General features: G+C 37.2%; 1 protein-coding gene across 1 annotated transcript; it reads right to left on the bottom strand.

Moving 5' to 3' along the window:
* Nucleotides 1-2,922: 2,922 nt before the first annotated feature.
* LOC149267524 (disease resistance protein At4g27190-like) lies at nucleotides 2,923-4,719 on the bottom strand. The gene has a single exon (XM_089412370.1). The coding sequence runs from the start codon at nucleotides 4,717-4,719 to the stop codon at nucleotides 2,923-2,925; it is 1,797 nt and encodes a 598-aa protein (XP_089268496.1).
* Nucleotides 4,720-26,380: the final 21,661 nt, after the last annotated feature.

Genomic DNA, 26,380 nt, shown 5'->3' on the forward strand with positions numbered 1-26,380 from the left:
GCAAATCACCCAATAGTTCTAATCTCAAACCAACAGCAATTCTCTGCAAAGTACAAAATTCCAGCCTCCGGATCTCATGGAGGAGAGATCCATATATAGATGTTTGGAGAGAGGATGAGTCAGCTTGAGATCTGACTAGTGTCCTCTCCCTCTGTCAGTTCTTGTTTCCACTTGGAGGTTCTTGCTTCCACTTGGAGGTTGAGAACCTCTTACTCATCACTAGTCGAATTCACTGAGGCAAGTGTCATTGAGGAAGATTCTGGAAGCTTCCAGCGTCTTGACACCTTGTTGAATGAACTTGTCATTTGTCAATTCCCGCTCAGCGCACCCTGGTATTGCTTCTACCTACGTTGCAGTGCAGGTAGCCAGTGCAGACTTTGCATTTCAGTGCAAACAGCTAGTGGAGTCTCTGAATTGATCCTGAATTGACTTGTTTTTGAGCAGTTTCTGGTGGAGAACTTCTGTGAATTGCTGTGGTTTGTTAGCCTTGTTCCTCTAGGGGTAGGAACAACATGTTTAGGGACTTTGGATCCCTTAGATTATGGAAATTTCATGCTTATAGCTGTAAGGCACAAAAATGTCTATAACACCCGTTCCCCCATTTTTATTCTAGTGGCATCGATAAGATTGAAAAAGTCTCAGAGGCTGCAACTAGGATGGCAGCGATTGCTAGGCACATCTGGGAGAGAAGGGCCGATGTAATGTATGGTCGGGAACAGAGGAACACCAGCGATCGCAAAACCAAGGGTCTTTTCATTCTGCTCCCGTTTCCGCATCCTGAGTGGCTTTCAGGTGCTCACAGCCCCAACAGGCGGGAAGTGGTTATCCTCGTTCAGGAGCGATCACAATCGTTGAGCTCCACGTGGCGGTGGGGTCGGGAGGAAAACCACCTTTATCACGAGTTATCTTCCATGTTTGTTGGTTGGTTCGATATTAATATACACCGTCGGATGGCTCATGGGATTTCAACGGTTCAGATCACCCGTGCAGGTTTGTGGTCCCAGGTGTATAGGCAAGCAGCTCTTCAGTACGTTTTGGACTGCAGCCTTGGGCTCATGCGTACAGGTTTTTAGATCGAGATCTTCTTTTTGGTTGAATAGGGGAGGCGAGATTTGTCTAATCCGAGAGGTCGTACCATAGTTTAAGAACTCGGGCGTTGGAGCCACCTTTTCTTGTCGACTGCTTTGATTTTTTTCGACTCCATGTCTAAACTCATTTATTTTTCTTCTTTAGAAAGGTTTAGTTTGATGGTAGGGAGCAAGGAAAAGTTTTTCTTTAGTTTTTTCCTTAGTCAACAACCTTGAGGATTGTGTTGTAACTCTATGTACTTTATGTCTTGATTAATGAATGGGAAGGTCTGACTCTTGCATTAGCAAAAAAAAGATATTGTAGCATTTCTGATATAAAATATATGCTTGAAACTATTCTTCATTGTGAAGAGTATTGCACAATTAAATTTACTTGTTGCAAAACACAAGAATATTGCCAAAAAATATAAGGGTGTTGGACAATGTTACATAATGGATGTGTTGTTATATAATTGATAAACAATAAATGCACAAGAGAAACTAGTTGTGGTTTTAAAAGGAAATTTGTCTTCATGTATAGAAGGGAGTCTAAATGACATCTTGAAGAAGGAGAGCATTATCTAGTGGAAGTTGGAAGTTCAAGCTATAAAAGAAAAGAGGATAGTTCTTAACCTAGAAATGAAATAGAAAAAGATAAAGATAAAATGTTTGGAAAAAAAAATATATTGTTGTTGGAATAAGAGAATAGAGATACAAAATAATGGTTGAGGTTGTCATTTCCTCGAAATTCAATCAACTTTGTAAGTTGATACGAAACCATCAATTATTTTTTATAAAAATATAAAAATGAGTTTGTGAATTTTATGTTAAATAAATCGTTGTGCATATATATTTAGATGAGTCTATGTTGTGTAGCTAGGTATTTGCCATCTAGTATGAACAATATTTGTTTATGTGAAAAATAATGTTATTGTGGATCATATATGTAAGCCCATGTATTGTTAATTTTCGAGTTTGAAAACAATATTTGTTTATGTGAAAAATAATGTTATTGTGGATTATATATGCACGCCCATGTATTGTTAATTTTCGAGTTTGAAAATTGAATCATAGGTGAATTTTATTGTGTATGATTTTATCTTAATAATTATAAACATGAATTCAAAAATTATGTGAATATAAAGAGTGTCTAGATAACATAAATGTAATAATTTATTAATAAAAAATAATATATTTTTAGCATATAAATTAAATATTATAAGATTAAACAATACGAATAATTAAATAATTTCCTTACATTAAATATAACCTTTTTTTATTAATTTTTAAATTATATTAAAAAAAAACTCTTTAAAATAATCTCTTATATTAAGTTTATTTGTAATATTTAAAAGATAACCAACTTGCAAAACGAAATGAATATTCAAATTTTATTGATAACTTCAATAAGGTTCTAAAAAGTATTTATAAACTCCATAAAAATGTGTAAAATCACTTTAGACACTAAGACGAGGTTTTTTTTTTTCAGAGAGAAAAATCTTCATAGAATTATATTGAGACAATATAAAGAGTACATAAGATATGACAAGGATCTGAAACCTTGCAAGCATCTGAATCAAAATCTTATAGCCATAGGACGAGATTATGGATGTGCCACCAAACCAGATATTTATTTTCCATCCTTCTCGGGTTAAAAAATAAAATCTAAGAAAAGAACTCTGCATGAGCTCTAATCATAATTTACAACTTTCAAAAGAAACAAACCAGATCCATCTTCTAAAAAGATGTGTTATTTAGTACGAAGTGTCTGAAGGATCCAAATAACATGCCAGGGTTAAACGACGGAAAGAACAGGGGTTGCAGATGTCGTTGAAAGCCTGATTGAATTCACTCATTATTGGACAATTTCACAGTTTGAAAGCTTTGTAATCTCTTTGGGAATGACCTTTAGGTTATTACAATCGCTAAAATCGAAATATTTCAGGTTTCCAAGCTTCCCTATTTGAGAGGGCAACGATTTTAGCTTGCTACAGTGACTAATGTTCAAAAACCGAAGGGAAGAAAGATTACCTATACCTTCATGAAGATTTGTAATTTCAGTCCAACTCAGATTGAGAAACTCGAGCTGTGTCAGCTCCCATAATGATAATGGCAATGATTTTAATTGTGTACCACTTACATCCAGCACCTTAAGAGAAGTGAGCCCCCGTAGAAATTCTTCTGGAATTTCTTTCAATTCCGGGATTTCTTTCAATTCCAATTTTCCTAGGAATAGGGTCACCAATCTCTGACATCTCAATTCCTGTCTGGGGAGAGACTTAATACCATTGCCCAGAACTGATATTCTTTTGCAGTCAATCGCTGTCTCAGGGAATCGTTGAAGCATTTGGCCTGCCCTAAACACACAATTCTCCTCTGTTTCTCCAATGTATATTGCCATATCCCGCACAGCGTCGTGAACTGTAATTACATTTTCTTGATGTTTCACTTGAAATAAGCAACGATCTTCAAGAAACTTAACATACCTGTGCCCGGTGTCTTTGGTCATAATGAGACTTTCTGCCATCCACATATGCAAAAGTGGATTCACTCGAAAAGCAGTATCTTGAGGAAACATGGCACAATACAGAAAACAGTTCTTCAAATTGGCATCTTGCAAACAGTCATAACTCCATCTCATTTTCTGAAACAAATCTCGATCAATTCGAGGATGATGAGCAATTGGAGAAACGAAATCCAGACTCTGCATCTTGCTCAGAGCATGCCTCCACTCATTTACATCGCGCTTGCCAATCATGGATGAGGCTATTACATTTATGACGAGGGGTAAGCCTTTACACTCGCTGGATACTTGTCTGGCAATATTCTCTAACCCCTCAGAAATACTAAGGTCTCCAGCTCCTTCTTCGAAAGCCACTTTAGAAAACAAATCCCATGATTCGTCTGTGGACATGGCTTCTAATTTCATGCACTCAGCTTCCGCCTTCATTTCTTCAACCAGACTTCTATTGCGAGTAGAGAAAATGAGTTTGCTGGCTCTGTTATCGTTTAATTCCACGCCCAGTTGCTCCAGATCCAGTGTGCTCCACATATCCTCTAACACTATAAAAAATTTCTTGGTATTCAGATGTGCAGACAATTGCATCTTCCGGGCATCAACATCTGTGCCGGCCAGGTCTAGATTGAGTTCAGAGGCAATAGTATTCTGCAACTCTAGAATTGGAAATTGGGCGACGGTAACCCAAATGACAGCATCAAAAACACCACTAACCTCTTTGTGGGCACTGTAGATTTTTCTGAGCAACGTTGTTTTTCCAACGCCACTGGTGCCGTACACACCGATTCTCCGAACGTGGGGAGCTTCTGTGAGCAACCTTTCAATCTGCACCTCTGCCTGTCGTGGTGAAAAGGAGGCAATCTGTAGAGCACTGCAGAGCACTGAAAAATCTGTGTGTAGCTCATCAAAGAGCCCATTAAAAGTTGTTCTCCACTCTCTGATTTGTGTAGAGAGTCTGAAATTAAAAAGAAAGGCACAGTCAATACAAAGGCACTGATGTGGGCGTTGTGAGCGTTCGATCAATTCTCTCGCCTTTTTAACTTCACCTTTCATCCTTTCCACGCAGTTTGTGAGCGAGTGAGGGGGACTCTGTTGCTCCAACATATATCTGACATCGCGCAAGAGGCCCTTCATACGACTTAACTGCTATTGGAGAAGGCGACGGTTGTCATCCAAGTGAATCACGTCATCTATTTGCTGCATGAGAGGAGCAATAATGAGGGTGTTTATGGCATTTTCTACGGGTCCTTTCACCAAATCCAGTGCCATTGCCGTTGTTCGGAGCGGAGGAGAAAATGAAAACAGCGAACAGCGCAGAAAATGATTAAAAAAACAGGAGGGAGGGCAGCAAGAAGGGGGATTCATTGTGGGGAATGTGAGGTGGAGATACAAAATATATGAAGGCGTAGCAATGTTGGTGTTAATGATGGGTGAATTCAGAAAAGTAAGGATGGCGTTCTATCCAATCTGCAATATTGTACGTTGCCTCCCTTTTTGGAAACGAAGTGGGCCTGGGCTTACCCCAATAGCTGGAAAAGCCCCATTCGGGTTTCAGTATTTGTTCACAAAGAATGAGAAAATTATGGTATCAAAAATATTCTTCATTATAATATACCATTCTCTGGTGTTAGACGGTGAAACTGGTGTATTAAAAAGATTATTCGTTTATATAATATCATTAAAAAAAATCATAATTATCCATTCTCCTGCAAAAAAATGGCGGTGTTCATATACTTTTCTTGTCCTGTGAGGAATGTTAGAGTCATTTACGCTTTTTCAAATTCCACAAAATAATGAAAATAGTGTTGATATACTTTTCTTTTCCATCAAGGTTCCACGTTCCGCGGAGAATCATTTGCATTTTTTTGCAAATTCCACAAAATAAATGACTTTAGCAAAAATAATAGTTTGCATAATTTTCTAGGTTAAATTGGCATCATTAAAGTTTTTTAAATTCTATTCTAGATGAAAAAAAAGAAAGATTCTAATTTCTAAATCTATGGATTTTTTAATGTTTTATTTTTCTTTAAATTAATTTATCATAAAATTAAATTTTATGGATTTTAAAATTAAATTTATCAAAATATTTTTTTATTTTTTATTTAAATGTTTTAAATTCAAGTTATAATATAAATTTTAATATTTATTATACAAAATTGTAATATACATTATTAATATATAAGAGGCATGGAATATGTCTTAAAACTACCTTACTTCACTACTAATTACTAATGGTAATTTTAGGTGGTATGGTTTTCCTCGAATAATGGTGAAAGTAACTAGTGATGATTGTCCGTATTGCTAGTTTGATAGGTAAGTTTCCCATTGTCTATATATAAAATTTATAAGTATTTTTTACTTTTGTATTATGATTATACTATAATATGACTTCCAACACATTATATGTTCAGCCAAGCTATGATATATTACATTATTATTGTTATTATTATTGCTCTCCTAGATTATTTAATTGTAATTATAGCATGTCTTTCATGTTTTTTTTTAATAAATAGTATAATATTTACCTTACTTTACAGATGAAAATACAAAAAAATAAATGTTTCTATTGGTTCACCACTAGAGAAACCATACTAGTAAAATAGTAATAAATCCTTTGTCCATACAACTATTTAAACTTTAAAACAAAAATGAAAAGGTAACTAGTCTTTCTCTATGTACCTTTTGAAACGTCTTAGATTGCATATGCAATGTAAAATTTCCTATTGAGTTTCAAAGCACTTCACTAGAACTTTGTCCATTATAGTTTTAATTTCCAATATATATATATATATATATATGGTTTGCATGTATCTAGTTTTTCAAGTTCTAGTATTTACCTTGTTAGGGACCTTACCCCCTACTTCTACTGAATCCATGTTTGCATCAGTGATTTAAACAATCATTCTCTCCTTGCTTCTCTCTCAACATCCCTAATTTCTGCTATGATCTCTCGAGGATTTGAATTAACATAAACAACAATAGAACACTATATGAAGCATTAAGCTCTTGAGATTGAGGGGAGGTAGTGGTTTATTCTATCCTTAGAACCTCCAAGGAGACTTGTTCTAGCCTATTGTCAGGGACAAATTGAATCGATAGCAGATATGAAACATGGACAGTCTTTGAATAGAAATGGAAGACCTCCAACAAAATGAAAGACACAAAGTAATCAATCTTATATAAGGGGGAAACAAAGGAAATGAAGATGGAGAAACAATTGTTGAAAATAGCAACAAGAAATGCTAAAAATAGAAGTGCTAAAATTAGCACTGCTATAAATAGCATTTCGGGATACATTCCAATTTTAGTTAGTCCCTAAACTAAAATTGAGAATTAAAATTCGAATTTGATCTTAGCAGCTATTTGTAAAATAATTAATTAATTCATCTTGAGTTAATTAGTTGTAGAAAATCAAACATGAAGTCTATGTGAAGACATGCAACAGTTTCTCCATTAATTGAGGAAGTTATCCCTTGATTAAAGGAGATCAGGATGAGTTGTACTTTGAGTTGTAATTAGTTAGCTCAGTTAACTGAGTTAAGTCCAGTTAGATTAGTTCAAATAGTTTGACGAACTAATTGTGAGTTTAGTTAGTTAATGCATGCATGCAAGTAACTGTTGCACTTCAGATAACTGAATATTCTCTCATAAATAACTCATGCATGTCAGTTCAGATAGAGACCCAGTTGAAATCAGATGATGGGACAGTGTACTATCAGTCGCAGGAATACTCCATGGAGGATAACTCTTGCATGCAAAAGGAATTCATTCCTTGGAGATTGTGCAGTTACTTATGAGTTTGATGAGTGTGTGATGAGGCCAATTCACACAGGTGGTAGCATTGCACCCCAAGAGAAACTATGCAAGGAAATAGGAGGCTTGGAGGGCTGAGGGAAGGCATATGTTGTGTCTATTTAGTCTGTGAGTTGTATTGTTGGATTGTACTGAGAGCAGGATAGCTTGTGAGCTAATGCTTTGTGTAATCTGAACATATTTCCACTTGTATGATAATACAGAGATCAGGGTTTTTAGTTGAGGCTTTCCCCAGAGTATTCTTTTGTGTTCATGTGTGATTTATTTGTCATTCTCTATTATATGTGTTCTATTTGATCTTGCTCAAAATCGATTAAGCTTCTGCAAGTTTGTTATAGAAGTAGATCTGGTATTTTGCTTTAGTATATTGCATAATCTGTTGATCTACAGTGGGAATTTCTACATGGTATCATAGCAAAGGTGATCAAAGCAAAGAACAGTATACAAAGAAGGGAGAAGTTCGAAGTTTCAAGTTCCTGATTATAGAATTCGAATTCTTATCACATCTCAAATTTCCCCAATGGCGTTCAACGGTTTAAGACTTGAGTATGCCCTTGATGGCAGCTCGAATTATATAGCCTGGAAGGATCGCATGGAAGCAGTATTAGAGGACAATGGTCTAAAGGAATTCATTGATCAAGAAGTCCCCAAGCTGGCAGTAGCTAATGCTATAGAATTGGCGCAATGGAAGAAATGTGTGGCTAAAGGGAGGAGAATCCTCCTGGAGGGAGTTCGAGACCACATTGTCTCGAGCCTCCATGGGAAGGAGACACCGTTTTCGATGTGAAAAACATTGAAAGATATATATCATAACAACAACAATCAGAGGAAGCTGGCGCTGAAAGAAAAACTTCAGAAAATCAAGTGTGAAAAGGGCGACACGATTTCTACATATCTGAACAAGCTCACCACCTGTAGGGATGAGCTTGGAAGTGTAGGGATCATGACAGTCGATGATGACATGGTGAGTCTTGCTCTCCTCGATCTTCCTAAGAGCTCGCATAGCTACCAAGACTCGATTAATGGAAGAGAGACACTGCCAGATTGGGAACAACTTTGGTCAAATATGATGTAGGAGGAGATAAGAAGAAGCACTAGAGATAGATCTTGATCAAAGCAAGATGATGAAGAAAATCTAGCCTTAGCGAGTAAGGCAAAGAAAGGGAAAGGGCCCATCCCAAAATCCGGTTCTTTCCATGGTGGAAAGAAGTTTGACAAATCAAAAGCGCGATGCTTTCATTGTCATGAGGTGGTCCATTATGCTATGGATTGTCCACAGAAGAAATCCTCGAAGGGATCCTCGAAGGGATTAGACGGTGAGGCACTGGCCTCACAGTTCGAGTTGGATTTCTCTCTCATCGCATGCATGGTTTCATCCATGGTGGGATGTGTTTGGTACCTGGAAAATGGAGCCTCTTTCCACATGTCTGATGATAAGAATCTTTTCAGTACCCTGGAGGAGAAGGATCTCCAGATGCGGATCGAGATGGGCGATGATGGAAAGTACCGTGTTTCAGGTGAAGGTACGGTTGTGTTTCAGAGGGAGCATGGAGCTCCTCTCACCCTGACTGATGTAAAGTATGTACCGGGTCTGAAGAAGAATCTTGTGTCTGTCGTTATGCTAGAAGATAAAGGCTATGATGTAGTCTTTAGTAAAGGAAAGGTATTCCTGAGGCATATCGATACTGGACAGACTAAGAGGATTGGGATTCGAGTTAAGAATCTCTACAAGCTAGAGGTAGACGACTATGCTGCATTGAGTTCCAAAGCATAGGTGGTGCAAAGCCAAGATGTTGGCGAGCTATGGCATAGAAGATTAGGCCACTTGCACCATGGGGCCTTGAATATCACGCAACATATTTCTACTGGACTTCCCAAGGGAAAACTAGAGCAGACAGATACATGCAAAGGTTGTACCTTGGGTAAGTATGTGAAATCTTCCTTTCAGGATTGAGACAATAGAGCTGGAGAAATCCTGGAGCGAGTTCACGCAGATGTTTGTGGACCATTTTCTACAGCCTCCACCACTAAACAAAGGTACTATGTTATTTTTATTGATGATTTTTCTCGTAGATATTGGATCTACTTTATGCAAAAGAAGGATAAGAACTTCTTGAGGTTTTGTGAGTTTAAAGCCTTGGCAAAGAAAGAATCTCGAAATAAAGTAAAAGCCTTGCATAGCGACAATGGTGGAGAGTATGTCTCCCAACAATTTAAGTACTTCTACATTGCAAAAGGGATTAAACAGGAGTTGACGGCACCCCATAACCCACAATAAAATGGGGTGGCCAAAAGGAAGAACAAATCGATTGTGGGAGAATCTCAAGCGATGTTGCATGACCAAAGCCTACCACTTCATTTGTGGGCTGAGGGCTGAGGTATGCAATACAACAGTATACTTGCATAACAGAAGCCCGCACTGTATACTGGGAATGAAGAAACCTATTGAGGCCTTTTCGAAAAGCGACCAGATGTGAGTCACTTCAGGATCTTTAGTTCATCGATTTATTTCCATGTGACCAAAGATGCCCGGAAGAAGCTAGATCCAATAGCTGAGTTGGGGATACTTGTGTGGTACACTGATACACCCCACAACTATCGAGTGTTTCTACCTACCAGTCAGAGGACAGTGGTACGCAAAGATCTGAAGTTCGATGAGCAAAAAGCCATGCAAGTATCACTTGAGAGGGAGCTCAAGTTGCATGCAAAGGAGGAACTTTCAATTCCTAAGGAGGAGGAGCCTTAAATTGATGCAGAGCAGCCACATGTAGAGGATCCAAGAGTGGAGACATCCACTCATGTTGAGTCTTCCAGAGATGGGCGGAAACGATCAAGGGAAGTTGACAGGTTAATGCTGGATGCGCGAGAAAATGTGGGACATTCATCTTCTCAGCACAGACAGAGGAGCTCACCCAAGCAGTACACTGGTTACATGGCCCTGGTTGGGGAGTGTGTAGAGTTCGAACCTTCTTCATATGAGGAGGCAGTACAACAACAACTCTAGGTTGATGCAATGGTAGAGGAGTATGACTCCATCATTCGGAACAGTGTGTGGGATGTTGTCCCAAGACCTCAGGACAAGTCAGTGGTGAGTTCTAGATGGCTTTACAAGGTAAAGTAGGGAGTTGATGGCAGTGTTGAGAAACATAAGGCAAGGTTTGTTGCCCGTGTTTTCTCACAGGTCAAGGGGATCGACTACGATGAGACCTTTGCTCCTATAGCAAGGTACTCATCTATCAGATCGATGTTGGCACTATCAGCTCAGATGGGTTGGAAGATCCATCAAAAGGATGTGAAGACTGCATTCCTCAATGGGAAGATTGAGGAAGAGGTGTACATTGAGCAGCCAGAAGGTTTTGATACCTTCAATCGTGAGTCACATGTGTGCCAACTCAAGAGGGCTTTGTATGGGCTGAAGTAAGCACCTCGTGCTTGGTACACCAAGATCGACAGTTATTTCACCAGGGCGGGCTTCACCAAGAGTGAAGCAGATGCGAACCTTTACCACATCATGGTAGAAGGTAAACCATTGATCATTGTTCTTTATGTGGATGATCTGATTTTGACAGGTGATGATCAGTTGATCAAGTCTTGGAGTTCGAGATGAAAGACATGGGTCTTATGCACTACTTTCTAGGCATGGAAGTGTGGCAAAAAGATGGGGAAGTATTTGTGTCTCAAGGCAAGTATGCCAATGAGATACTCAGGCGCTTCCACATGGAGAAGTGCAAGCCCATGCAGACTCCTCTAGCTGGGAACTAGAGGAAGGAGGATGCTACTTTAGGTGAGGTAGTAGTTGCTACTGTTTATTGGAAACTTGTGGGTTCACTAATGTATGTAGTGAACACATGACCAGAATTATGCTTTGTGGTGAACCAGCTGAGTCAAGCTATGGTTCAGCCTACCAAGCTATTTTGGAAGGAAGTGAAGCATGTGCTGAGATACCTCAGAGGCACATTTCAGTATGGATTGTGGTACATACGGACAGAGGGAGTGAAGCTTCAGGGCTTCACAGATGCAAATTGGGCAGGGAGTCCATCAATACGGAAGAGCACTTCTAGAGGAATCTTCAACCTTCGTTTAGCTGCAGTTTCTTGGTACAACAAGAAATAGAGGTGAGTTGCACTTAGCTCAATAGAGGATGAATACATGGCTGCTAGTCAGGCAGCATGCAAGGCCATTTGGATGCAGAAGATTCTAGTGGGATTGTTTGGTCAGAGGATGGATCCAACTGTGATCTACTGCGATAATCATAGTTGTATCAAAATCTATGAGAATCCAGTTTTTCATGATAGGTAAAAGAACATTTATATCTGGTACCATCATCTTCGAGACTGTGTGGTCAAGGGGATCATGTTGTTGTTGTATGTTTCAACCGAGGAACAGGATGCAGATATTTTGACTAAGGCATTATTAAAATGCAAGTTCGAGTTCCACAGAGACAAGATTGGGGCGATTGATAATCCATTTCTTGTTGAGAGGGAGTGTTGAAAATAGCAACAAGAAATGCTAAAAATAGAAGTGCTAAAGTTATCACTACTACAAATAGCATTTCGGGATACATTCCAATTTTAGTTAGTCCCTAAACTAAAATTGAGAATTAAAATTCAAATTTGATCTTAGCAGCTGTTTGTAAAATAATTAATTAATTCATCTTGAGTTAATTAATGTAGAAAATCAAACATGAAGTCTATGTGAAGACATGCAACAGTTTCTCCATTGATTGAAGAAGTTATCCCCTGATTAAAGGAGATCAGGATGAGTTGTACTTTGAGTTGTAATTAGTTAGCTCAGTTCACCGAGTTAAGTCCAGTTAGATTAGTTCAAATAGTTTGTTGAACTAATTGTGAGTTCAATTAGTTAATGCATGCATGCATGTAACTGCTGCACTTCATATAACTAAATATTCTCTCATAAATAACTCATGCATGTGAGTTCAGATAGAGATCCAGTTGAGATCAAATGATGGGACAATGTACTATCAGTTGCAGGAATATTCCATGGAGGATATCTCTTGCATACAGAAGGAATTCATTCCTTGGAGATTGCACAGTTACTTTTGAGTTTGATGAGTGTGTGATGAGTCCAATCCACACAGGTGGGAGCATTGGACCCCAAGAGAAACTACGCAAGGAAATAGGAGGCTTGAAGGGCCGAGGGAAGGCATATGTTGTGTCTATTCAGTCTATGAGTTGTATTGTTGGATTGTACTGAGAGCAGGATAGCTTGTGAGCTAATGCTTTGTGTAATCTGAACATATTTCCACTTGTATGATAATACAGAGATCGGGGTTTTTAGCTGAGGCTTTCCCCAGATTATTCTTCTATGTTCATGTGTGATTGATTTCCCATTCTGTATTATATGTGTTCTATTTGATCTTGCTCAAAATCAATTAAGCTTTCGCAAGTTTGTTGTAGAAGTAGATCTCGTATTTTTCTTTAGTATATTGCATAATCTGTTGATCTACTTTGGGAATTTCTACAACAATATCAATTATAGAGGAGGTGCTCTTATCTTGAGACCACCCTCCACGGAGAGGCACAAACCCAGCCCTAACATGGGCAACAACTAAGGGAAATGAAATAAGAAGTAACCTATAAAGAGGAAAAATATCGATGTAAAAGGAAGAAGAGGTCCTACAAAATTAAAAACCTTAGCCCTCCTAAGAAGAATGGAAAATTCCACTTTTTGTTAGAAAATTATATATTACGGAGCAATGGAACACATAAAATATTGCAGAAATATAAACACAGAAAACGCACAAAACAAGAGAGACACAGATATACGTGGTTCACCCAGTTTGGGCTACGTCCACCCCGAACAGCCAGCCCTTCCTTTCTATTATCCAGCAAAATGAAGAGACACAACCTACAGCAAATCCGCTGTAATATCCTCTGTTTTCTCTCACAGTCAACTCTCTGTTTCTCGCTCACAAAATACACATCTATCACACAGCCTCAAATACAATACCCTCATACAAAGAGAGGGGTTTCCTTCTAGGGCAAAAAACCCTAAACTAAACATAAGTTCTACCATCAGATCATCTGCCTAATGAACGACCCAGATTGACTAGAAATTACTATACTTTTACAAGGCAATTTTACAGCTGTTTTTAGCTTCGGGGGCGTTGCCCTCGAAACCCCCCGCCAGGGGGGGGCTCCCAAAGGTCGTAGCTGCCCCCCCTGGATCCCCCCTGCAGCGAATATTTTACGGGCGGCGTTGCCGCCCCCATTTCGAACTGGGGTCCTATGTGGCGATACCTTTGAATATAGAAGATAATCAGGCTCCACACCAACAATCTCCCACTTGGAGACTGATTGTAGCAACTCCACTGCTACTCCATTTGCTAGACAATGACTCCTCTTTGGACCTGGCTGTTTCTCATCTTCATCATCATCCTTGAAGACCAACTGAAACTGAGCATATTCTCAGTTTCTCCCTGGTTACAACTTTTGTTAGCATATCTGCAGGATTCTGGCTAGTGTGTATCTTTTCCAGCTTCAACTCTCCATCTTCCAACACTAATCGTATGAAATGGTACTTGAGTTGTATGTGTTTAGTCCTGGAATGAAATGTTGAGTTCTTTGCAAGATGAATGGCACTTTGACTATCACTATATAACGTGCCCATATCATGCTCCTTACCCAATTCACCCATAAACCTTTGTAACCAAATAATTTCTTTACTAGCCTCTGTAGCAGCAACATACTCTGCTTATGTTGTTGAAAGTGCAACAACACTTTGGATTTTTGAAACCCAACTGACAGTTGCTCCTCCAACAGTAAATACATATCCTGTAGTGCTCCTCCTGTTATCTCTGTCACCTGCCATATCTACATCAACATATCCTTGTAGGGAGATGTTTGAACCACCAAAGCATAATGCTTGATTTGTGGTACCTTTCAAATATCTGAGAATCCATTTCACTGCCATCCAATGTTCCTTTCCTGGATTGTTCATGTACCTGCTTACAACTCCCACTGCATGTGCAATATCAGGTCGTGTGCAGACCATTGCATACATTAAGCTTCCAACTATTGATGCATATGGAACTTTAGACATATAATCCATGTCTTCTTGGGTCTTTGGGCACATTTCCTTGCTAAGTTTGAAATGGCTAGGAAAAGGTGTACTAACTGGTTTTGCATTGTGCATGTTAAATCTTTTCAGCACCTTTTGTATGTACTCATTCTGAGACAATGTTAATTTACGATTTTTCCTGTCTCTAGTTATTCTCATACCAAGGATTTGTTTTGCAGCTCCCAAATCCTTCATTGCAAATGAATTTGCCAATTTTCTTTTGAGCACATTTATTTCCTGCATGTTAGATCCTGCAACAAGCATGTCATCTACATACAATAACAATATAATATCGCTGCCATCATTTTGCTTTTTCAAATAAACACAATGATCAGAGTGACATCTAGTATAACCTTGTTCAGACATAAAATTGTCAAATTTTAGATACCACTACCTTGGAGCCTGTTTTAAGCCATACAATCTCTTCTTCAACCTGCACACTAGTTTCTCCTTCCCTTTCACCTCATATCCTTGTGGCTGCTGCATATATATCTCTTCCTCCAAATCTCCATGGAGAAAGGCTGTCTTTACATATAACTGCTCAAGATGCAAATCTTCAGCTGCTACAAGACTTAAAATGGTTCTGATTGAAGTCATTTTAACAACAGGAGAAAATATTTCATCAAAATCAATACCTTTCTTCTGTGCAAACCCCTTCACCACAAGTCTAGCTTTATACCTTTGTTTTCCTCCATCTTCTTCCTTCAGCCTGTAAACCCATTTATTCTTCAATGTAGTTTTTCCTACAGGCAACCTGACTAAATCCCAAGTCTGGTTATGCATTAAGGAGTCCATCTCTTCTTCCATGGCTACCTCCCCCTTCTTCCTGCTTTCAACTTGCATTGCTTCTTCATAACATTCGGGTTCACCGGAATCAGTCAACAATAAATAATATAATGAAGGAGAGTATCGTTCAGGGGGTCTACTTATCCTAGTAGATCTTCTAACACCACTTTCAGGTGTTTGGGGTGCCTGTTGTTGTTGTGGTGGTTGCTGTTGTTGTGGTTGTTGATTATTATTATTTTCAGGCACCTTTCCTTTTTCAGTGATTTCATCAAGAACTGCGTATTCCTTGTTTTCCTTTTCCTGTTTCTTTTCCTGCAACTGATTATTATACAAGACCTTTTCATTGAATATTACATCTCTGCTCCTAATGATTTTGTGATTTTCGTAATCATATAAGCGATAACCAAAATCATTAACACCATATCCAATAAAGGTACATTTCTTTGACTTTGCCTCAAGCTTTGTTCTATTTTCTTTATCAATATGGACAAAGGCCTCACAACCAAAAGGCTTAAATAGAGTAGTTTACCTTTTTACCTGTCCATGCTTCCTCTGGAACACCACCATCCAAGGAACTTGAAGGCACTCTGTTTATTAGATAAACAGCAGTATCTACAACATCTGCCCAAAACTGTAAAGGCAATCCTGCATGCAATCTCATACACCTTGCACACTCCATGATTGTTCTGTTCATCCTTTCTGACACACCATTTTCTTGTGGTGTTCTTGGAACTGTCTTCTCTCTGCGAATTCCATGCTCTGAACAATACCTATCAAACTCTTTGCTGCAATATTCACCTCCATTATCTGATCTAAGACACTTCAATTTCTTTCCTGTCTCAATCTCAACCAAAGCTTTCCATTTCTTGAAAGTATCAAATACATCAGATTTATTCTTAATACAATAAATCCAAGTTTTTCTAGTTGCATCATCAATAAAAGTAACATAATAACAAGAGCCACCGAGAGATGATACCTGAGCAGGTCCCCATACATCTATATGCACAAGCTCTAATTTTTCATTCTTCTTTTCTTTCCCAACTCTGAGAAATCTGACTCTCTTTTGTTTTCCATAAATGCAATTCTCACAGAAGTCCAAATCAACATTCTTCAAACCCGGCAACAAATTCCTTGAGTGAAGAATCTTCATCCCCTTTTCACTCATGTGTCCGAGCCTATGATGCCATAATGCTGCATCTACTCCTTTGGAAGTTAAAGCATTAACAAAGTTAGAAATACCATTGCATAAATACGATGTACCAACCTTTTCGCCTTTTGCTATTACCAGGGCTCCTTTGGTGACCTTCCAAGCTTTATCTGTGAAAGTTGTCACACAACCTTCACTGCCTAACTGCCCTGTTGAAATCAGATTTTTCTTTAGATTTGGAACATGCATTACCTCCTTTAATAGCCATTGGTTTCCATTCTGCTGTTTTACAAGAACCTTACCCATTCCAACGATTTTACAGGGTTTATCATCACCCAGACGAACTTGTCCAAAATCTCCTTGAACATAGTCATGAAAATATTTCTTATCAGGTGTGGCATGGAACGAAGCCCCTGAATCTACCACCCAGGAATCAGTAATATTTTCGAAAGAAAGAATCAAAGCATCTTGTAACACCTCACCTGTCACATTTGCTTCATGATTGTTTTCTTGTTGTGCATCTCCTTCTTTTCCCTTTCGAGATCTATAGTCTTTCTTTAGGTGTCCTTTCTTGCCACATTTCCAGCACACTATCCCCGATCTGGACTTGGATCTACCTTTCCTTGATTTACTGCGATATCCTGAGCTCTTTCCTCTTTCCATTTTTTCTTCCTCTAGACTCTGCACTCAAAGCATTTCCCGATGTCTCACCGAATCTTTTCCATCACATTTCCTCGCTAAGGATAGCACTGACAACATCATCAAACTTTAAAGTACTAGATCCAGAAACGGAGTTACTAATGGCCATTACCAAACCATTCCAACTTTCTGGTAATGAGCACAAGAATAACAGAGCTCTAACTTCATCATCAAAGTTTATACCTACAGAACTTAACTGACTTGTAATTGTATTAAAATCATTTAAATGGTTTGCAACAGATCCACCTTCCGACATATTCATATTAAATAACTGTTTCATAAGAAATACATTGTTTGAGGTCGAGGGTTTTTCATATAGTTTCGACAACGTCTGCATCAAACCCTCTATCGTGGTTTCCTTCGAAATGTTGAAGGCGACTGACGCAGCAAGGCACAACCGTATTGTTCCGAGTGCCTTTCTATCGAGAAGGTTCCATTCTTCGTCTTTCATACCCGTCGACATCTTTGTTTTTCCGCCCAATGGTAGGTATAGATCTTTTTGATACAGATAATCTTCCATTTGCATCTTCCACAGCGAGAAGTTTTGGCCGTTAAATTTCTCGACCCTAAACTTACCATCTTCCACCATTTCTACCACTCGAACCAGGAACCCTTCTTTCCTGCGAGTTTATCAGCCAAATAGACCTTCGGCTCTGATACCAGTTGTTAGAAAATTATATATTACGGAGCAATGGAACACATAAAATATTGCAAAAATATAAACACAGAAAACGCACAAAACAAGAGAGACATAGATATACGTGGTTCACCCAGTTTGGGCTACGTCCACCCCGAATAGCCAGTCCTTCCTTTCTATTATCCAGCAAAATGAAGAGACACAACCTACAACAAATCCGCTGTAATATCCTCTGTTTTCTCTCACAGTCTCACCTCTCTGTTTCTCGCTCACAGAATACACATCTATCTCACAGCCTCAAATACAATACCCTCATACAAAGAGAGGGGTTGCCTTCTAGGGCAAAAAACCATAAATTAAACATAAGTTCTACCGTCAGATCATCTGCCTAATGAATGGCCCAGATTGACTAGAAATTACTATACTTTTACAAGGCAATTTTACAACTCTTTTTAGCTTCAGGGGCGCTGCTCCCGAAACCCCCCGCCAGGGGGGGGCTCCCAAAGGTCGTAGCCACCCCCCCTAGACCCCCCCTACAACGAATATTTTACGGGCAGCGTTGCTGCCCCCATTTCGAACTGGGGTCCTATGTGGCGATACCTTTGAATATAGAAGATAATCAGGCTCCACACCCAACACTTTTACAAATAAAAATTGCTATAACATGATTTACAGGAATAAGGAGAAAAGTGCAATGACCAACTTGGGACTTGAAGCTCCAAGGATGGTTCTTTTATCACATATAGACTTCAAGCCAACACACAGTAGATGAAAACTTTGTATATATAGTCCACCAAACTAGATGAACACACAATTGTTTTGTGAGAGTAAAGCATCAACCAAAGGTTTGGTTGATGACTAGATATTTGATCCTTAAAACTAAGAAGTCTATTAGACTGGAAGATCCACATGAGTTGAATACACAAACCGAGTTGATAACTCGAGGAATTTTCTATGTTTGCATGCTTGCAAAAACGTAAGTGTAGGAAGCCAACGATTAAGGACCCAAGAAGTCTCCACATTAGGGTACCCTAGTGCTACATTATTCATTCACCATTAGGGGAATTTTGAGGTCTAAAATGGGCCTCCTAAGGAAATTATAAAATAATAGTGGAAATAATAAAATAATATTAGATTACATCATCGAATTTTAGAGGAAAAGAAATAAAAAACTATTTTTTCAACTCATATTTTCAACTTATCTCCCTATGGGTTTACTCAAATTTTGGGTGGAAACACTCGTTGGATGCATAATTTGATTCACCATCTAAGGAGTACCCATGTTGCATACTTTTGATGGACCGTGCTACATGAAAAATGAAAAATACATGAAAAATGTGATTGCAATCATGTGTTTTCATGTATTTCTCATTTTTCATGTAGTAGGGTCCATCAAAAGTATGCAACATGGGTACTCCTTGGATGAAAAATTAAATTTTTCATCCAACAAGTACTCCTACTTGGAATTTGAGAAAAAATTAGGGAGATAAGTTGAAAAAATAGTTTTATTATTTTATTATTTTTTAATCTTTTTACTTTTTTACTCCAAAAATAGTGAATCATCCCCCATGGTCGACATCATCATCTTTAAACCTATTGGTTCTTATAAACTTTATTTTGGTTGTACATTTTTCATAGGAGGCCCATTTTAGACCTCAAAATTCCCCTAATGAATTATGGCTTGGTACCAAACCATTTGTCGTCTAATGCCACCACTCTACAATTGTCATTTCTCTCCAAAGGTGATTACATGTGACACGATGATTTAAAGTTAGGCACCAAGTGGGGGTTAGAACATGTTACCCAAAACCCTGGACATCCCATCCCTTAAAATATCCTTGAGTGTAGTCCATCATCACCTGTCATGGGGAGAGAGGTCCTATAATACTATGTTGATGCATTTTAATTTAAGACGCTCATCAATACTATCATTCCAATGGGAATCAAGGGGAAATTTTAGAAATTGATCCCCTCATTGGAAATCCTATTAGCCAATGTGTTCCTTATATACCTGACATGCCCCAAATTGTCTATTAGTAATTCTAGAAGCACATATTGTGTTCTTTCCAATCCACTTTCCAGCCTCCATCTAATTGAAACCTTGGATGGGGAGGAACCATTTGCAATATTTTGACCATTTCTATAATGAGTTGTGAGTTCCCTTATATGATGAAATTGAAATAGTTGTTTTTAATGACTACCTATAATCCATATTGTAAGGAAAAGTGTTTTTTGCATTATTGTTCTCAATCCCTAATGAACCATCATAAATATGAAGGATTGATCCCCTATGATCTCTGAAAACACCCCAAAACTTGTAGATCCTAGATTTCCTTTGGAAGCATCATTAAAATTGAATTTTATGAATCCTTGTGGGGGAACTTTCTAATGGTTTTTATTGGAGCATTTTGATTGGTTTGTTTTAGCAAATTGAATTTGATAAGGAGAGGAGATGCCTGAAGATTATAAAGTAGATTCCTCCCAAACATTCCATACCCAATCTTGGGATAACCATTAGTGAATTAATATGGTTTCTTTGATACTTATTTCCTTTATTTTACCAAAACAAATCCTCAATACTCATTTCTTCCATCAATTTTTTTTTTACCAAGATGGATCTATGTTGGCTTTAACCAACACACCACTAAATTTTTTTTCATCTTTCTCTCTCTCTCTATGTGTGTGTTACATATTAACTCCATATTGAATATTGAAATCTCCCTTATACTTTGAATTAGAACTCTCTCTCCCTCTCTCTCTCTCTCCCTCTCTCTCTCTCTCTCTCTCTATATATATATATATATATAGAGAGAGAGAGAGAGAGACTCCACGACCTGGATATCCAAATATTTGATTTATAACTCAATTAAATCGTTGTCTATTATTAATATTTTTTAAATGATATGTATCAAATGCATCCTAAAAGTGAGATAAATTACACATTTTCATCACAATGGAAATGAAAATATAGAAAAAATAATAACTTAAATTACTTTATTTTTCTTTATATAAGGTTTGACATAAAATTATATTATTTAATATGGACATTGAAATATTTTATTTATGGTGTATAGTAAAATGTCTTTTTTTATTAATATATTTTTGTTTTAAATATTACATGTCAATTGAACATAGAATGAATTTCACATCATATAATAGCAATAATATTATTTTTACATGCTATATGTAAACTCCATATGAAGTAGTGAAGAAATTAAATATCTTCCTCATACTAAAAAGTAAACCATTTTTTTTTACTTTCTATTACTTTATCTTTCTATATAAAGTTGATTTAAAATTAAGGTGAAAGTTGAAAATTTTCATTTTTGTCAGACATTACTTTTTTTTTATTACTATTTTTTAATTTTTTAACATAAGTATTATTTATTATTTTTAAATGTAGTGTTACCGTGATAATATTTGCCTCATTTTCAAGTATAAAGAGCCTCTCGAGGAAATCATAATACTTAAAACAAAATAAAAACAAAATATATTATAGTAGTTCAATAATACAAAAGAAAACATGTTTTTTCCTCATAATATTTAAAACAAAATAAAAACAAAATATATTATAGTAGTTCAATAATACAAAAGAAAACATGTTTTTAATTTGAAAATCTATTAAAGTATTAAAATTTTTGATAATTTAACAAATGTTTTGGTCTCTCAAAATATGTGAAAATTTACTACATAACTAATTTTACCATTATATTCATAAAAAATAATAAAATCTAAGTGGGTTTGATAAAATGTAGAATGATAGATTATATACATTTGTAAATGAAATAAATTTTTAATATAATATCAATTTTTTTCTATGTCTCTTAATGGATGACTGAGTGGTTGACATAATGGAATGTTATCCCCTCCACCTAGTTTCAAATCACATGTAGGGGGAATCTTTGTCCCATTGTGATAAGGCTCAAGGAGTAGGCTCCCCCACCCTCATGGATTCTTGGCTCTTGTTAAGTCATAAATTCTTGGTATATCTAGCTGACATGATTTTAGATATACTCTTGGTGTTACAGTGACGACTCATGGCTTACAGGTTGTTGGATATACTCACCCAGTGAAAGAGTCAAGGTTGTTAGGTCAGCAATGGTGGTTTTTGGAAGTTGGTATTGGTCACCTGTGGTATTACATGTAATTAAAGCCTTTAAAAGGCTTAGGGACTCACTATTGTAATGTGCTAGAGTTAAGTGAAAAGTTCTTTGGCTAGGGCCAAGGTGTTTGGCCAACTTGGATGCATTTAAGTCAATGATATTGGTCACTTTTAAGCCATAAGATAATAGATATATTGTGATGCAGGAGCATCATCTCCGAAAAACACATTGTATTTTACCTAAGCTAGGGGGTTTCATGTTTTGAAGAAATATTAAAATTTCATGTAAATATTAATATTATTTTGAGTGATTAATTAATTATTTGTGAGAGAAATTAGTTTCTAGATTATTTAGAATTAATGAAGGAGCCTAAGTTGGGATTAGTTTCTAAGTTTTAGGGATGAGAATCTATCTTTTAGGGATGTTGAGAGATTTAGGGATTTGATGAGATATTAAGGGGATTGAGCATTTAATTAGATCATTTTTTAAATTGTATAAATAGGAAGGGGTTTTGAGAGAAAAATACATTGAGATAGTTGGAGAGAGTGAGAGTGTGGTTGAGAGCTGGTTTTGAACAGCCAAGGCTGTAAGCCTCTGGCAAATTGTAAGGGCCATGAACATTGAATATTGGGCCAAGAAGAAAAGTTTGTAAGTATGTTCATTTTCTATGAAAGTGTGATTTTGAGTTATACGCCTTAGATTGGTCAATTCATGTATGGATCAATTACTGTGTTAAGAGTGAATTTGCTGGTATTTGTTGGTTAATTGGTGCATTAATTCCTGTGGAATAAGAATGTGCATAATTCAATGAATCTGAGGGAGATCGAATATTATATACAGCTCTGCATATAAGTTATTAATCTCTGCATGATAATTGTTAAACTATATGGGTCGAATGAATGGTTGTCTGGATTTGATTGACTACAACTAAAAAGAGAGAGCGCCCAGTAATATGAAGTCAGGAGCTGCATAAAAGAAACGCAGGGTGAAGAAATCGATCAAGAGAGAATCGATGATTATTGGTTTAAAATCTGGAAAATACATTGAAGACGTAATGCTCGAAGAGGAGTGAAATCGATTCATATTTTACAGTATTGAAAATCTGGTTGCAGGGCGAGTTCTGGTTAAAGAGCAGAGTTCTAAATTGAAAATATTGATCATTGTTTCAAATTGATTAAAAGTCGAGTTCTGGATATGCGTTGTGAGTTAGAAGCTTCCGGCAACTCCTGAAGGCATTGTGAAAGGCGACTTTGCAGAACTGTTTCTTGAATTGGATGCGCTGAATGTCAGAGTCTACGTGCAGCAGAATGGTAAGTGCGTGGTAAATTGTGTGAGCATTCAGTTTTAATTTGAATCTGAATTTTATGAAATTGCATAGGGAAGAAATTGAGCGTATAAACCCAGATTTGAATTGGTTAAAGACATGCAGTTTGTACAGAAATGAGGGGTTCGATAATGAAATTGTTTGCAGAAAAAAATCAGATCATTTTACCCATTTGGAAATGCATAATATGACAGAGCGAATTGCAGTGGTTCAGTAGTTGTTTCATATATATTGTAAAATGTTTGGCATGCTGGTTTCTCACTTGCATTAAATTAGTAACCAATGCTGAGATTTGTGTTCATTTGGAAGAAGTGTAGTCCTAGCATTGCGAAGTCACATTGCCGGTGATAAATACATGGAGCAGTAAGCCAGTTTGCAGAGTAACGCAAAATAATTGCAGCGTTGATATAAAATGTCGAGTTATGTAATGACCGCAGCAAAGCAAGGAGGCCCAATTGAAATTAAAGGGCGTTTTTGAAGGTAAGTCCGTAGCCATAAAGATGTATAATTTGTGTGGATCGACGTGATTAAAATGATTTTGCTGTAAGGATCGATTTCCATGGTGTGGGTGTATTCTTGAATTTAAAGTCTGGCATTATAAAAATGAAATTTGCGAGTTGGGATGGATTGTTGGTTTATAATTTCATACAATTGATTTAAAGTTTAAGGTTGATTGCATGTAAGAGCCGGCTTGAAATATGGTTTCCATAAACCATTAAAATGTGTAAACATATGTTAAGACAAAGCTTCCGCAATTGAGTTGTGTGAGATTGCCCAGTAGGAGTCTTATTTGAGTAAGCATGAAGTTATATGAGTTTGGTTGGTTTGGTTTGAAACAGTGTCTAATTGAATATTAGAACATGGCGCATTTGTTTGGTTGAAATGTGATCATAAAGAGAAATCTGATCTTAAAAGGCTCATGTACAAGATTGGGCTTTTGAATGAAGGATGTTTATTTGATATGAAGACATGAAAACTGGGATTGGAAATGCTAATTGTAAATTGGGATGATGTGTATAAACACATGTGCATATTGAGTTGATTTGAATTGAATTTAAATGAGCTTCCGCATAAATGGTAAAATATAAATTTGCCAGAGATTGAGATTTGGATTACTGAGCATGCATTCTTATATGCGTGTTTTTTTTTTTTTTTTTTAAATCCTGGGTATTGCAGGCTTGCCTGCGTCATATTGTTGTCTTGTTTTTACCTTGTTGGGGTTTTCTAAGGTAAATCTTGTGTGTTTTTTCCATGTGTATAATTTTATTTTTAACTATTTTGTCTTTGCATCATTTTAATTATTAACTAGTGGTATCAAAACCAAATGAAGGGTCGAAAAGTAGAAGCTACTACTTGGTGAAGAAAGAATTGTAGTTTTTGGTCAAGCCACAAATAGGCTAAGAGAATTTCATGGATGTACCACCCGAAGATGACATGAGATTTCTAGTTCAGTATGAATATCTAAGGAAAATACCAAAGCCATGTAGATGGAAAGTAGATCAGGATGTTGGTTGTGAGGCATGAGGAGAGAACCTAGTATGAACGAGAGTTAACATGAGAGGATGGCAGTGTAAGTGCCAAGACAACAATAACAAAAAAAATGAATTTGGAGATGATTAAATGTATGTGGGAATATGACTGCAAGACTTTGTTACACCTGCATACAATTGTTAGTAATGTTTAGATGTAGACTTAAGTGATAGGGGAGGAGAACATGTGAGTTTTCTAGATTAGATCTAAAGAGAACATGCAATTTTTTCATACTAGATTCGAAGAATTTCCTTAGTTAAGGTCAAAGTGAGAATTATTAGATAAAGTTGACTCGGTGAAAGAGGCGACGTTGTTGAATCAACAATGGTGGTTTTGGGCACTTGGTATTGGTGGGCCATGATATTTAGCCTTTGGTATTACATGTAATTAAAACCTTCAAAAACTTTGGGGATTCTTCATTGTAATGTGCTAGAGTTCAGTGAAAAGATCACTTGGAAAGGGCCAAGGTGTTATCCTGGCTTGACTATGTTTAAGTCAAGCATATTGGTTTATTTTAAGCCATAAGATAATAGATATACTTTTCAATACTCTCACATTTTTTTTCCTTTATAACTATACATGCCTTGTGTTATGAAACCAGCTCAAGAAAAGATAGAAAAGATAGATCAACGCCTTAGAATTCAGCCTCTTCGAGGGAGAAACCTCCTTTACATTACATAAATGAACAATTCTTGGATGATACAAATGACAAAACCTCCTTTCTATATATAGGAGTCTAAGGAGTCACAATATAATCCAACTGACCTAACAATAATAATATAAAGCCACAAAAATAACAATAGAGGGATTCTATGGGGCACAGAAATAACAATATGGGGGTAATAGGGGCACAACAATATAAATAAGGGGTATAACTACAATAGTAATGGGGTAATCACTAGTATTATAGGGACCCAACATGCCCCTCTCCTTCAAAAAAGTGTTGTCCTCAACGCTTGAGTAGTTCTGGATACTTCTACATAAAATTTTCATCCTCCCATGTGGAATCTTCAGCGGATAAGTTCTTCCACTTGATAAGATACTCTGAAATTGATCGATTTCGTAGCTGTCGAGTTCTTGTTTCTGTGACTGCTTCCGGTTCCAATATAATTTTCCTTCCTCGTCAAGTTCTGGCAATATTGTTTGAACTGGGAGCTTGTCGCCTATAACCTTCTTTAAACATGAAACATGGAAAACTGGGTGCAATCGAGAAGCTGCAGGAAGCTCCAATTTGTATGCCATAGTACCAATCTTTTGCAACACCTTGTACGGACCATAATACTTTGGTGATAATTTATTATCCTTCTTAGCTTGCTTTAGGGACATTTGCTTATATGGTTGTAGTCATAGGAATACCCAATCACCTACATCAAAACTTCTTTCACTGCGATGTTGATCTGCCTGTTGTTTCATTCTATTTTGTGCCAACACGAGGTTATCCTTTAAGAGTTGGAGGACTTGTTGTTGATGTTCGATGTGATGTTCCACTGCCTGAACCTTAGAATTTTCTCTTAAATATGATGTGATGGATGGTGGTTGATACCCATAAAGTGCCATAAATGGGGTCATTTTTGTTGCTGTATGGAAGGAAGTGTTATACCACCATTCAGCCAGAGGCAACCATTTGACCCATTGTGTCTGTTTATCAGATACAAAGCAACGAAGATATCCTTCCA

The sequence above is a fragment of the Pinus tabuliformis genome, chromosome 6 (assembly GCF_031772625.1).
Source record: "Pinus tabuliformis cultivar Carrire ecotype Pingquan chromosome 6, CPIR1, whole genome shotgun sequence".
NCBI classification, from domain to species: domain Eukaryota; kingdom Viridiplantae; phylum Streptophyta; class Pinopsida; order Pinales; family Pinaceae; genus Pinus; species Pinus tabuliformis.